At 40.9% G+C, this 15008-nt stretch overlaps 3 protein-coding genes and 1 non-coding gene across 5 annotated transcripts in view; all 4 read right to left on the bottom strand.

The window, feature by feature from the left end:
- Positions 1-2379: 2379 nt before the first annotated feature.
- plbd1a (phospholipase B domain containing 1a) lies at positions 2380-11740 on the bottom strand. The gene is made up of 11 exons (XM_046073331.1): positions 11552-11740; positions 10654-10876; positions 10263-10346; positions 9774-9915; positions 7730-7870; positions 5701-5845; positions 5363-5563; positions 4528-4668; positions 3697-3882; positions 3190-3296; positions 2380-3094 (listed from the first exon to the last, which is right to left on the bottom strand). The coding sequence occupies exons 1-11, from the start codon at positions 11619-11621 to the stop codon at positions 2918-2920; spliced, it is 1617 nt and encodes a 538-aa protein (XP_045929287.1). The 5' UTR covers positions 11622-11740; the 3' UTR covers positions 2380-2917.
- Positions 11741-11898: 158 nt separating this feature from the next.
- trnar-ccu lies at positions 11899-11971 on the bottom strand. The gene has a single exon. It is a non-coding gene; the product is annotated as a tRNA-Arg (tRNA).
- Positions 11972-12515: 544 nt separating this feature from the next.
- LOC123985730 (PRKCA-binding protein-like) lies at positions 12516-14967 on the bottom strand. The gene is made up of 3 exons (XM_046073559.1): positions 14919-14967; positions 14212-14356; positions 12516-13907 (listed from the first exon to the last, which is right to left on the bottom strand). The coding sequence occupies exons 1-3, from the start codon at positions 14943-14945 to the stop codon at positions 13636-13638; spliced, it is 444 nt and encodes a 147-aa protein (XP_045929515.1). The 5' UTR covers positions 14946-14967; the 3' UTR covers positions 12516-13635.
- The window catches only part of LOC123985636 (PRKCA-binding protein-like), an 8438-nt gene continuing 5945 nt past the window's right edge, over positions 12516-15008 (bottom strand). For both annotated transcript variants that reach the window (XM_046073353.1, XM_046073362.1), the window contains exon 14: positions 12516-13632. The gene's annotated coding sequence lies outside the window, so the exon portion shown is untranslated. The remainder of the gene's footprint in view (positions 13633-15008) is intronic.

Below are 15008 nucleotides of genomic sequence, written 5' to 3'. Positions count from 1 at the left end.
ACTTTGTGACAGCAAAATTACTCACGATGAAGTTCTGAATCTCCAGGCAATGACGTAATCACCTCAGAATTTTATAAGGGATTCTGTAAGGAGCTGACCACCATTTCTGAAAATATTGAATTTGGAATGCTGCTACCTACATTATCGCAAGGCCTTATCACTCTCATCCCAAAACCCTAAAAAGACTTACTTTTGATAGATTTGGCACCCTATCTGTTTGCTCAATAATGACTGCAAAGTATTTGCTCGCTCTTATTCTGGCCAATAGAATTAAAAAGACCTTAACTTCTATAATTGACGAATCACAGTCAGGGTTTATGTCTAACAGACATATCGTAAACAATGTTAGGTTGGTTTTGGATTTATTAGATTACTCGGAACTCATTAATGATAATTTTTTTAAGGCCTTTGATTCCCTGGAACACCAATTTATTTATAAATCATAGTTCAAATTTGGTTTTGGCGTCTATTTCTGTAAATCTATCAAAACACTTTACTCAAACAGTAATGCTTCAATCAAACTTAAATATGGTACCTCACCCCGGTTTCAGTTATCTCGAGGCGTCATTCAAGGCTGCCCTGTCTCTCCCTACTTATTCCTCCTTGCCGCTCAACTCCTCTCCACGTTCATTCATGAAAGTCATATTAAAGGCATCTCTCTTGCTGGCAGACGGATTACCATAAGTCAGGTGGCTGATTATAGTACATTTTTTTTGGCAGACTCAAACCAAATTCCTGTTGCCATTAAACACATTGAAATATTCTCTGCAGCATCAGGTCTTCTTCTAAACAATAAAAAGTGTGAACATCTTTCCTTATGTGGCATTCCGGTGAAATCTCAGGCAACTTATCTGGACATTGTGATAACTAAAGCTGAAGATGAACGATGCAGTTTGAACTTCAGCCCTATTATCAATAAAACTCAGAAAAGATTCAGTCTCTGGCTCCAGAGAGACTTATCCTTAAGAGGTAGGACTCTGTTAACGAAAGCTGAAGGTATCTCCAGGCTAACATATGCTGCCTTGCCCTAAATGTTGATGCGTCCTTTTGTAAATCTGTTGATAAGATGTTATTTAAGGTTATTTGGAAAAACAAAACCCATTATATAAAAAATACTGTGATAATGAACACTATTGACTCTGGAGGGCTGGATTTCTTAGATTTTAACTACCTTGAACTACACCTTCAAAATCAACTGGATCAGAAAATTTCTGTGTAATCCAGAATCCATGTGGAACTTCATTTGTTTGTTTTCCAAATTAGGTGGTCTTCCCTTTTTGCTTATGTCACTTTAGCTAATTTCAACAAACAAATGCTGTTAGCTTGGTCTCTTTTGTACAAACACTGTTTCTCTCCACATCTTTATCTCATCTGGAATAATTGTGACATTATTCAAAAACAAATCTATATTTTTCCAGAATTGGTTTAACAATAATATTCTTTTTGTAAAACAGTTATTCAACTCAGAAGGTTTTCTAATGAACTATTCTGAATTCTGGTCTTGCCATAAAATCCCTGTCATTCCGAAAGAGTTTGCTGTTGTAATGGACGCCATTCCCAAAGGTGTGATGATGTTATTTATGGGTAATACTGAACCGCTTATTTCTACCGGTATGTTGTTGTTAAATGACACTATGATAAGAAAAATATGTTTTTTTATCCAGCCCGAAGGATTAGTTGTTTTTTTTTCCAGAAAGACATTGTCACCATCCCATATGTAATCCATTACTGGGGAAGATTTGTTTCAAATATCAAATGGAAAAAGGTTTGGACCATACCCTCAAAATACTTGATCACAAACAAACCTCGAGACATCCGTTTCAAACTTATGCCCAACAAAACATTATTTGCAAAGACTAAGAAATGACATTGACATTCACTGCTCTTTCTGTGGACTCCATTGTGAAACAACATACACTTATTTTGGAGCGGTCCTTGTTACTTTTTCGAGAGACTTTGCATCTGAACAAAGCAAGGGTAATTAAATGATAAATCTTATTGCACTATCAACGACTAGGCATTAGCCACCTCTTATACCTTAACATAAATTATATATGAATTAAGCACTTTATTAACCCCACCCCCCAAAAATACAATAACTCATCATGTTAATCATCAATCATCATGTGGCAGCTGCGGGACTCCACAACATCTAAATATCTAACATTTTCTGACAGAACTTCCTCCATAACTGTTATTGACAGCAAAGGGCTTCACCAGAAACTCTTCAGTGAAGTAAGTGATGAAATGTGGTAATGATAGTGCTTGAATGCACAACAAGCTGAATCTCTCACAACACAGGTCAGCTGGCACTGGTGAAAGTGTCTAAACCAAGAGTCACTTTTGCACAAGACAAGATTAAAGACAGGACTACACTTATACAACTGTAGAACTTTAATAAACAATGAATTAACACGGCATGATACAGATGGGCTGTATTACACATCACATTGCATAAGAAACACCGGCTTATACACAAATACAAACCTGAGATAGTTTCATTTAGCACAGTACAACAAATAAATGACTATAAATAACAGCACAAGCGAAGATCATCAGCCCTGAGTATGACATTGCACGAAATATTTCATTTACCACTGAGATGATAGTGTTTGCGTGTATGAAGACATTCAAGCATTTAGAAAAGGATTGAAGACACCATAACCACTGATTTAGTGCACTGATTCTGCATTTTATAAAATAAATCATAGTTACCCTCAGGCACAAATGGCTGCAGTTATTAAAATACTACTGATTTCTAGTGTAATTAATCATCCAACACACCCTGGGACGCTATATTCTGAATTTCAAGCGATAATAAAAATCATCATTGTGCAAATAGGTGTGTGATCCACAAAAGAAACATCAGATTGTACCTTTGACACTCACTCACTCACTCACTCACTCACTCACTCACTCACGGCTTGAAGAGAAGAGGCTGCATCCTGACAAAGGTGAAGTTGTAGTACCGTGGCAGACCCTGGTGGCTGATGCTGGTGAATTTATCCCAAAAGAACGGCGGGAGTCCGTCCTCTGTTGTTGGCCCGTTCAGCGCCTCCGCACCAAAGTCCTCAGCCATGTTGAAATCTGTTACCTGGACAAAGGCCAACACAGGAGTTGAGCTAAAGAGCACTTGGTTTTACAAAACCTAACTGACCTCTATTATTGCAACCCAACCCATGGCACTACCTTAGTGTCATAACAACCATCTGGAGAAGCCCTCTCCGCTCTGAGGTCACCCCGGCAGCAGATGGACTTGCAGGGGTCACCCTTGGAGTACGGATCCTTCCTGTAGTCTGAAAACAAGCACACAGAAATGGCAACATTCAAGATGTGGCGACTGTCAAATATATTGCCCTTCTGGGCTAATAAGTAGATGTTAGTTTAATAAAGAAAAGTATTTTTTTTATTATTATTATTATTATTATTATTATTATTGATCCACTGTTCAGTAAAATGCCATGCAAAGACAGAAGGTGCTGGAGGTTAATCAGTTAACAAAGATGTCACTGTGTTTTAACTGTTTGATCACTGTGACACTAAACTAAATGCTGCATTAGAGCTACTTTCATTTTTAGTGGAAAAACACTGTAAAAAAAAAAAAAACCCAAAACAAAATCACACTTATGAAAAAAAATAAATGCAAGTTCCAGTTGATTTGGAGAATATGTGAACCATATAAGCTAAACAACACACCATTGGACCTCATTATGTGCTTCAAGGAATCCAGGTCCTTGACATTAGCCTGATCACGGCGGAAGATCTTGGCTCTGGGACAGAGATCATAGGAGAAGTCCTCTCCATACTCCTTCCACATTTCTCCGTAACCACTCAGCATGTAGATCTTCTGGTGGAAGGGAATGTTGTAGGACGGCCAGTAACCTGCAGTAAATAGTGGCAGCAGGACACATCAACAAATGTTCAAATGAAAAACAGAAAACAGATCTGGGGTCTCATTTATAAACGGTGCGTACAAAACTGGAAACGTGCGAACGGCACTTCCTAAGCAAAGGTTGTGATCTATAAAAAACTAACTTGACGGGAGAATGTGCGGTCCTATAAGTAAACTCTGAACCATGCGTAGGCACATAAAGGGGAGAAATGAGAAACGGCGACTCATGGCAGAAGGATGAATAGGCCTACTACTGTGTAAAATAAATCGAAATATTACCTCTGAATATAATAGGCTTAAAGCCTTTCTGAAGAAACAGAAGTAGCTTTTCTGTCGGATTTTGCTTCCTTTTCTTCATGCAGTCAGTACGTATTAATATTAATGAGGGGCGTTTCACTGACCATTTATAGGCAACTATGTGCGTTTGAAGGGTCAGACATGGAGCTCCCTCACATGCATCACATTTCAAGTTGTTTGTGATTTATAAAGGGAACTTGCTTACAAGTGTGTGTACGCACGGTTTTAGAAGTCTGAATATTCTTTGGCGTACGCCGTTTTTGGCTTCTGGGCGCAGGTACAATTTTAGTGAGGATTCTATGCACAGTTTTATAAATGAGACCCCTGGTGTTAGTTACCTCTGCGCAGAGCCTGAGTCTGGTCAGAGTACTCCACCAGCCCGGGGATCTGCTCCACCACAGTCAGAGCCCCGTCGTCAACACTGTGGCCCAGCTTCACTTTGCTCCTGTCCAACACCATGTACTGGTTGTTATAAGTACCTACAAGAGTGGGTGATGATGCACAGAAGAAGAGTGGTGAAAAGCACAATTTAATTTGTTTGTTTCCCCCCCATTCATTTTATAGTATGATTCAGACATTCATGCAAGAAGTTTCCAAATTCACATGATCCTTTTCACAAAGTCCATAAGGTTTTGCATGACACAGGCAAACCTTTCAACTCAGGTTGTGCTTTCAGCTGCATTACCCTGCATGTAATGTAACACTGTCAAAACTAAACAAAACCAGACATGATGCTAATGGTGATGAATTACTGATCTCAAATTTGGACTTGAAACCTAGCTCGAGGCTTGGGATGGGTCACAGCGATTTAGCATTGCACTCACATTGACAGTGACATGTTAATCAGTGGAGGTCCCCTGTAAGTACTGGGTCTATGCAAGTTGATTTTAATTTTGTACTAAATAAATATATTCCACTGACTGCCTGGAAGGTAAAATTAATTCATTTAAGATCTAATACACTGGTGTGCTTGGAAAAGAGGTTGGCAGTAGCGTAAATTATACATTCATTAAGTACTTTAACATTCAGCTAGATAGATTTGCTTTAAATAAAGTGATCTTTAACTGTTACTGACATCTTGATGTATGTTAAGTTATGTCTCTTAGTGTTACTGCTGTCTTGTAAAATCGTTTGTAACTGTGCTTAGTGCTATGCAAATATACAATTACTCACCAGAGTTGTACATAGTGAAGGTTTTGGCCCACTCTTCTCCAGTATGTGCCAAACTGTGAGCCAGCCTGACCCTCTGCCAAGACAGCAGGCTGTTGGGGGTGATTATATCAAAAAGGGAGGAGTTGAAGACATTGTTGGTGGTCTGGGTCATCATCAGGCCACTGCCCAAGAGGTAAAAGTCATCCAGAGAAACCAGGAAGCCTGAAGTGAAAGATTAGCTTCCTAAGCAGTAGTTGCAATCACAGTTATGTGGAATAATTGTGAATGCAAATCACTACAATTTCACTGTTTATCTGTGAAGAATTGTTGTTACAATAGCATTCCCGGAGCCTACATACCAGGGTAGCTGCTGAAGGACAGTTTCCCAGTGGCTGTGTGGGGCTCAGTGATATGGAAATCCCAGTGTTTGTAGATCCGCATTGTGGCAGCATATGTGTACCAGCTGGAGTGGGCAAACAGGAGGTTCTCGAAGCCAGGCAGCATCTGAGGGGAGACCAGGACAGAGTAAAGTGAATATAGTACCTGTGTCAGCAGAAATGACTGGAGTTTGTGTAATTGTCAATTAGATTAAAATTTTTATATATATAAAAATTTGAAAGGAACCTCTGCACCAAACTTCATGCAAGGACCCAATTTTAGGGTCAGAGGTAAAAGGGGCAAGGCATCATCCTCAAAAGGTACAGTGTGTAAGAATTGAGACTACTCTCCACCTATCTAATTCATACTCCAAAAAATGGGGGCAGCATATCACATATCAGGTCATAACTGCTGTTAGCTCAGTGCAGCTAAATTAGCCATGCTATTAGCTGTCTGAGTCTGGAATGGGCAACGGGACTGGAGCCGGGTGAGTGGGCAACAGAACAGGGCTAAGCAGCCTCCCAGTGATCACGGGCAGACCAGGACCGACCACAGGTGTCGTCAAACTGGCCACCAAAGGTATACAGTTCAGAGGTGATTAAAAATGGCTAACCAGGACTCTGACCCCGGGAACAAAAAAGACATGGCAGGTTCAGGCGGGGACAGGAGAGATGTCAAGCATGAGAGGAGCAAGACGGAGGTTGGGCATCAGAGAGGCAGCGACAGCGTGTCAAGGCGGAATATTTTAGGGGAATTAGAGGGTTTATCTATACCAGAGTTGGTGATTGGTAGAACAGCGGAAAGACTAACCACAACAATTCGGGTGAGTTTAATTTTGTTTCTGTTGAATTTGAATGAAGTGTGTTTTACAATGAGTAAACGAGGCAATTAGTTTGGTGAAAGAGAGAATCTTGAATTCAGAAGGTGTACAGCTGTGTTTTTCTGTTTAATAAGGAAATTATGTGTAAGAATATTCCTTTCTTGACATTTTGTGAATACTTTGTTTATTTATGAGACTAAAAAAGCTAAGAGAGCTTGTGTAATGTAGTGAACTCTCTGCTCGCACACATCTCCCAGCTGAAACTATGTGGGGGGAGGCCTGAGCGGTACTGTTGGCTATCATCTCTCGAGGCACAAGTGGTGTTACCATACAGGACAGGCCGGAACTAGCTCGTTAGCATGCTAACTTCAGTCGATATCTATGCAACACAATACATGACATAACCCCAGAGCTTATACTTCAGCACATTATATTGATAATGTTAGTTCATTTTTACACATTGTACCTTTAAGCTCATTTGCCCCATGAACCCTTTGGTGATTCCCACGGTTTCCAAAGAAACACAAAATATCAGGCTATATTAATTTTATATTGACTTGCAGCTACATAATTAATGCAATTCAAATTATGTTAATTTCACAAATGCTGCAATACACAGACGTGACACAAACAATAGGAACAATGAAGAAAGTAAGTATCCCATGGTATGATAAATACATAGTAAAATACAATAAAGACAATATAAGTAAATATATTTTCAGACACAGGGCTTTCCTGACAGTCTGTCTCACAGCAAGATTCATTTCTTGCCCCACAAAATACACATTTCACTATATGTGGGAGTTCTTTGTTTATGAAGTAAATGAAACTGCACACACTACTGCATCTCTGGGAACACTAAACTCTGTTTTCCTGGTGTGGGTGTTAAAAAATGGTCACAGAGGAGGAATCAGTACTTTTATAGACTAACCTGATAGAAAGAGAGAGCTTTTAAAAGAGGATGTGCAGCTTTGTATCCTTTAAATGCCAACACACTTGTTTACACAGGAAATGTATTCTTCGGTAGTTTATTGTTTCTCTAATATAGCACACCTACGTCCATCAATTATCTGCTTACAGCTAATGTTTGAGTTCCTTTACTGATATATACTGGTGTTCCTGTGTGTATTCCTTATGTAGCGTATTAAACAGGCCTTACATCCTGACAAAAACATGTTTTAACCTCTGACCTTGATGAGTGCAGAGCAGTGTCCCATCCCTGGAAGTTTGAAGTCTCTGAGTAGAGGGTTGGAGGTGGGAACCAAGGCTGGGATCAGATCCAGCAGGTCTCCCACTGCATTCAGGAACTGGATGGCAAACAGGGACAGCGGCTACCGGAAGGACACCAGATAAACAGATGTTGGTAATAGACTGAAAATGAATAGTAGTGCTACTTCCATAGTGAAACAGCCACTAATGGAAAATAAATCTCTTACAAAAAACTGACAACACTTAAAATAACTAAAAATCTAATTATTTGGAGTCTTTTCATACCAAATCTGCACTATTCAAGCGGCAGTTTGCCTTCTCATGCAATCTCATACCCCCACTCCACAGTACAGTATACCTTAAACTTGTGCTTAAAGTAAAAGAAATTGTATATAAGCAATGGCACATACAATCACACTTTATTATGTACACCTGTTCAGTTTCTTGTTAAATATAAATAGCTAATCAACCAATCACATGACAGAAACTCAACGTATTTAGGCATGTCGACGTGGTCAAGACAACTTGCTGAAGTTCAAACTGAGCATCATAATAAGTGACTTTGAATGTGGCATGGTTATTGGTGCCAGACGGGCTGGTCTGAGTATTTCAGAAACTGCTGATCTACTGGGATTTTCACGCACAACCATCTCTAGGGTTTACAGGGAATGCTCTGAAAAAGAGAAAATATCCAGTGAGCAGCAGTTGTGTGGACGAAAATGCCTTGATGACAGAAAGGCAACAGTAACTCAAATAACCACTCGTTACAATCAAGGTATGCAGAATACCATCTCTGAACGCACAACATGTCTAACCTTGAAGCAGATGGGCTACAGCAGCAGAAGACCACACCAGGTACCACTCCTGTCAGCTAAGAACAGGAAACTGAGGCTATAAGTCACACAGGATCACCAATATTAGACAATAGAAGATTGGAAAAATGTTGCCTGGTTTGATGAGTCTTGATTTCAGCTGCAACATTCAGATGGTAGACAGAATTTGGCGTAAACAACATGAAAGCATAGATCCATCCTGCCTCGTGTCAACGGTTCAGTCTGTTGGTGGTGGTGAAATGGTGTGGGGGATATTTTCTTGGCACACTTTGGGCCCCTTAGTACCAATTAAGTATAATTTTCACATGACAGCCTGCCTGAGTATTTCTGCTGACCACGTCCATCTCACAGTGTACCCATCTTCTGATGGCTACTTTCAGCAGGACAATGCACCATGTCTTAAAGCTCAAATCATCTCAAACTGGTTTCTTGAACATGAAAATGAGTTCACTGCACTCCAATGGCCTCCACAGTCACCAGATCTCAATCCAGAAGAGCCTGACCTTTAGGATGTGGTGGAACAGGAGATTTGCATTGTGGATGTGCAGCTGACAAATCTGTAGCAACTGCAAGATGCTATCATGTTAATATGAACCAAAGTCTCTGAGGAACGTTTCCAACACCTTGTTGAAAGTATGCCACGAAGAATTAAGACAGTTCTAAAGGCAAAAGGGGGTCCAACCTGGAACTAGCAAGGTGTACCTAATGAGTGTAGATGCTATTTACAAACAACTGAGAGTTGGTAATATTGGCAGTGATTGTAATATAACACTATTGGCACTTAATGTGGTGTTGTTGTAATAAACTAGCTCATGTCCCTTTAAATTTTAAAGCGACAAAATATGATATATGATCACAAGTTTGGTTTGCTTTGGAGGTTCCTCATTTTAAATCAGAACTTGGCAGAGTAGTTTTTGCACCAGTCAGATGAAGTGAAAATCACAAGTTAAAGTGGCATTTCTAGTTCCCTTTATAAATTCAGATCCATACATTTGTATATACTTTCTTAATTAGTGCACCATTTTTATTTTACATCTGAAATATTGATTTTGAACAGTTGTCTCTTCTGTATTTTATTGTTCTTGTGGGATCATTGTTCTCTCTGTTAGTTTTAGTGTGTACACAGGGCTTCTTTGCATGTAAAAGACAGTACTCGCTCTCATTAATAAAATGCTAAGATTTGGCCATATACCTTTTTTCCTTGTTTCTTGGCCCAGTCTGCGACCCCTGCTTGCAGCCCATCCATCTGGGCCACAATGTACCCTGTGTGTTTCCACAGAGGATCAGAGCTCTTGTTCAGTTTCACCTGCTCTCTGGTCCACGCATCCTGCTTCCTACAAGCACAAGAGCGACATTTGCCGTTTACATCATCATTGTCATTATTCATCAGAATTATTTACTGTAAAACGCTAAACCAAACACTGAGCTCATGACTTAAACTGAGGAATCATGCATGGAAAGAAATGTGATTCCCTTTGGCCTGTCAAGAGCAGCCGAATCTCATCGCAGAGAGTGTTTAAAATGTCTGGCCACTTCACACCCTGGGCGTAGCATCATCTGAACTCTAAACTCTGAGTGAGAAGAGGATATGAAAGATGATGTGTGACTCAGATTGTGTGCTGTTTGTGACTGAGGTGGTGCTGTGGTTGTAATTTTTAAAAAGGAAAGAGAACAAACTCACTCCATGAAACTCTGAACCGGGCCGAGGATCTTTGGGTCTCGGATCAGCTGCGGATACATGTTGGCGTAGTGGTTCATCATCTGCCTGCGGAGGGAGAGTGTGCATGAATACTGCATGAATGTAATCAGAACAACAATACTGTATTATGATTCTTAAAACAAAGTCTTTGATAAAGTATGATGATGTTTTAATTGGTCAGCTGTTTTCTATGATCCTTAGGATTTTTCTACCGCATCATGAGGGAGGCTGGTGGTCATTTCTTTGTTGTTACAGAAGGTGTCAAAGGCAAAATCTGAGCCGAGCTGTGTGAGTGACATGAGCAGGTCTCCTTGTGAAATGATTCTGGATACTACAGGAACAGCAAGCATGGCAGCACAGTTGTGGCACTTACTGGGCAGTGAGGAAGCCTTCGAGGTAGCCAGCCAGGAAGAAAGTGACCTCGTCAGTTTCAGGGGTCTGTCCGTACCCGGCACGGATCTCCAGGATGCTCCAGCCTGTACTGGACAGAGTATCGTTCAGATACCCGTATGCATCCCCCTCCGTCTCCAGCACCCCCTCCTTCAGCAGGACGATCTTGTGCTGGGGGTCCCAGTACACCGTGGCTGCTGTCATCTCTGAGAAGAAATCAAACAGTATTGCAGTAAGAGGACAAAAACAAAATGGCTTTTTGATCTGCTACACAACAGTGTTGTAGATTGATGTCTGCAAAAGACGATAAAGTTAGCACATTGACTCCTTCGAACAATTCTCCTGAAGGAGAACCAACACTGATATTTTAAGCTGATGCTCGTATACACTAATTGTGTGATAGTATATTTGTGCATCTATACCACACATTGCATTTTTAATGTTATTATTAAGCTTGAGTGCCAGATGACTTCTACTTAGAGGTCACAAGACTGGATGTGCCATTCAATAAAATGCTCATAGCCTACCACTGTGTGTCTGTATTTCTTCTTTATTTTCTTATATAAACGTAAATGTTTGTATGTTGGGTCGTTGGGTCATGTTGATACTGATTTGTGGATATAAACTAAAATGAAAGTTAAATTAAAACAATTCAGTTGCATGAGAATTCGTGAGTTTGGGGATTGCCCCACACACATTCAACTCAGGCTGTTATCTCCGCAGCCTACACCTTAATTAACAACGGCTGACAGGGAGTTAGAGTAAAAAACTTTCCTACAAAACAGCATACATGCGTTCAGCCCACCACAATTTGTTAACCAGCAGAGCCATTAGATCCTTATACAACTACCCGTGACTTCACATAAACTTGGCCTACTTACGGTCAGCAGAGACGAAGGTCGCTGTCACAACTAACAAAAGAAAGACAAACATCTTCTTTACTGAACGCATGTCGTGCGAACAGAGTAAAGGCTTAAGCAACTGAGACACACTGTCGAAAGCCAGACGAGGAAGAAATCAGTTGTTAAGAGGCGGAGGGAAAGTCCCAGGGAACCTGAGCGGAGCGTTTTGTGATTGGCTGCGGAACGGAGGAAACGGGAACACGCACTACATGTGTCCTTATAGAGACAGGGCCGTACATGTAACGTCGTTAGGAATAATTTGAGATTATTTTGCCAAAATCAGTTGTTTCCGTTTATGATTCACACAATTATGAACAAAAACCTTTCACCCCAGATGGGACTCGAACCCACAATCCCTGGCTTAGGAGGCCAGTGCCTTATCCATTAGGCCACTGGGGCTACGCAGCGAATATATGTCAATTTACGATTATTTAAAGATTCATAATGCGATAATCAGAGGAAGCTGATTCGCATCACTGTTGGCGGCGGCAATAAAAACATCTCCCAGCAGGAGATTTTTAGGAATGAAGTCGCCGAAGGTCTGAAAAAGGGGAGACAGCGGACCAACCCACTGTGAGGCATGTACGAGAGGAGGATAATCTTTCAAAACTTGCATTGGACTCGTAGTGTTTTAACTTTAAGTAATAACATTACGTTTGTGTACCAAATACTTTGACGCTGGCGAAGCAACAGTGCTTTTGTTTCATTGATTGATCATAATTATCGCTAGGGATAATTCAGTAGTTGTTGGATATTGGTAGGGACATGCCCCTTCCTACTAAACTCCTTACGACCTTGACATTTATTACCTACCCCCCCCCCCCCCCCCCCCCCTTTTCTTTATACTCCAGTTACTCAGAGAAAGAGTGAATGTTCTCAACAGTAATCATATGCACAAAAAACATCTTATCCCCCTGAAGACAAAACGAGTCACACAAGTGGATAATTATATTCATTATAATATAGAATCAATCTTGCATTCTATTGATAATCAAAACGTTTATATATCTTGAAATAAGAATAAATAAAGCTGGAATGACAAGAAAGTTACACAAAGGGAAAGGGAAGTACCCTTTATACATGTTTACGTTCTGTAGTGTTTGCATTTTCCAAAACGTTTCCACACAGTGGTAAAGCTCTGTGAGGCTGTGTGTGTCCATCAGCTTTCTCCTCCTAGACAGAAACAGCGAGGGGATAAAATTTTGCTGGAATAAAAAAAACGGGGAAAGTCTGCAATGCAGGTGAGTGTTGGAAGAAAATAACACAGTTTACCTTAGAGCGAGCAGTGTGAATAAGTACAGACTGAATGACCTTATTAAAAAAGTTTGGTTGTGAAGCTTTTCAGAGTTGGACACTGAGGTAAATGCAAGCCTTCCCCTGTGTGACAACAAAACACGTGCAGGGAAGAAGAGAAAGGGGGACAAAGGAGTGTAACAGCTGCACGTAACAAACACTTCATGTAGGAACAGAATTATGTCTTGCATTATCTTCAACACCTTCATTTTGTATATTTATACAACAGCGTCATTTGCTTTCTGTTTGTTAAGCTGAGGAGAAAATGTCTCTGTAGTAGTATGTAGACGCTTGATATTTACCACAAAATAACAGCTCAGGTAGCTAAATAAATAAATACCTGTCCAAAATATGTAGCAAAGAAAATAACAAAGTAAAGTCATCCACAATGCACAAATTGAAATGCATCCCAGACAAATTACACTTCATCCAGGGCTAAGAAGGCACACCTCGTTATGCATTTAAATCCTACTATGCCTCATTAAAACCCCTCCATAACATTCAGATTAAAATAACGTTCTTCTGTTACTTTCTCTCACATGTGGAGAGCGGTCACATCAAAAAGCAAGAAGTCAAAATTCACTATGGTAAAATAACAACAAAGCCACCAAGAGACCAACATACAGCAGCAGGGTTCAGTAGTTTTTCACCTTTGTGCACTGACTTTAAATGAAAGTGAAGAACAGTTAAGTTAGAGTGGTGGCCTTCATCTCCACGCACGCACGCACGCACGCACGCACGCACGCACGCACGCACGCACGCACGCAGTCTTATTCGTCATCAATCAGTTTCTCAGCGCCGTTCTCTGCTTGTCTTCCCACGCCGCTTCCCCCTTCCTCTCCGCCTCTTCCTCCCTCTCCTTCCTCGTCCTCCTCCTCATCTCCAGGGTAGGAGAATGGCTGGCTGCTGTAGTTGATCATGGTGCGGGACAAGTCCACTTCGATGGGGAAGACGTCCGCCTCCTTCAGGACGGCGTAGCACTCGTCATAGTAGTGCGACATGCCTGAGACGAAGCGCTGCAGTTGGAACACGATGTCCTGGACTGTAGGTGAAGAAGAAGGGAGGGGACAAGAATTTATATTTGTATTGCTTTTCCTCAGTTTTTCTGCTTCATAGTGTTTCTCTGTACCTTTGGGTACAGTATACTTATAATTCACTTCAATCACAACAAAAGCATCATCACATCCTGGTTTAAATATCAGATGTGTGTTTAGACCTGTGACAGGATACACCCTGGTATGACTTTGTTCCATTTGTGGTGGATAGAGACACACTGATCCCATTGATTGATAATCTGTGGCAGTTTATATCTCAGAGTAACTGGGGGGAAAAAACAAACAACAGACCATGTTTCTGATCCAGCAGCTCTATCTTCTCCAGAACGTCCTTCCTCATTTTGGCGAAGCGGGCCCGAGCCTCCTGCCGACACCGCAGCACCAGCCGGTACTCATAGTTACCAGTGCTGACTCGATACAGGGGCTCTCCCATGGCCTGCAGGAAGAAGCACGTTATTTGCTGCTTCAGATGATCGAGTACAGGACGCACACACAGCCAGCGTGCTCAAGACAGCTCTACCAGTTTAGCAGCAGCAGCTTAAAAAGAATGGTGATGGTCACTGATTGATCAATAGCATCGAGAGTCTGCACTTGTCTGCACAAAATTAGGCAGGCCACTATGGACAGTGTACACATAACCAGCATGGTATTAAGGGATTTGTGTCCTGAGCCTGGAGTCACCTTCACAAGCATGTCAAGACTTTCAACAGCTTTACAACAAATATCAGTGAACAGACAAAGTCAGCGGGTTAAAAGCACGATGCAAAGTCTTTCCACATTCAGCTTTTCAAATGTTTTACTTTGTGTTTGTGCTTTAAAAAGCTGAAAAAAGAAGCAGGCGCCCAAGTACATTTTATCTTTGCTTAAAGACTTTGAGGAGAACAATCGGACAATGTGCGACGACCTGGAAGCAGCAATCTTTCCTGTTGGCAACCTATAAATCTCGTTAACATCATACTGATTTCATTCATCATACTAGAATTCAAATGGCAACTCACAATACTGCTGTATTCTTCATCATCCATTTCCTTCACCTTCAGGCAGTACGACTGAAAGACACAAGGGAATCATCCTGTTTTTCTTTTGGC

The sequence above is a fragment of the Micropterus dolomieu genome, linkage group LG02 (genome assembly GCF_021292245.1).
Source record: "Micropterus dolomieu isolate WLL.071019.BEF.003 ecotype Adirondacks linkage group LG02, ASM2129224v1, whole genome shotgun sequence".
Taxonomy (NCBI): domain Eukaryota; kingdom Metazoa; phylum Chordata; class Actinopteri; order Centrarchiformes; family Centrarchidae; genus Micropterus; species Micropterus dolomieu.
The sequence above is the reverse complement of the archived record's forward strand: the minus strand, read 5'-3'. Positions and strand labels throughout refer to the sequence as shown.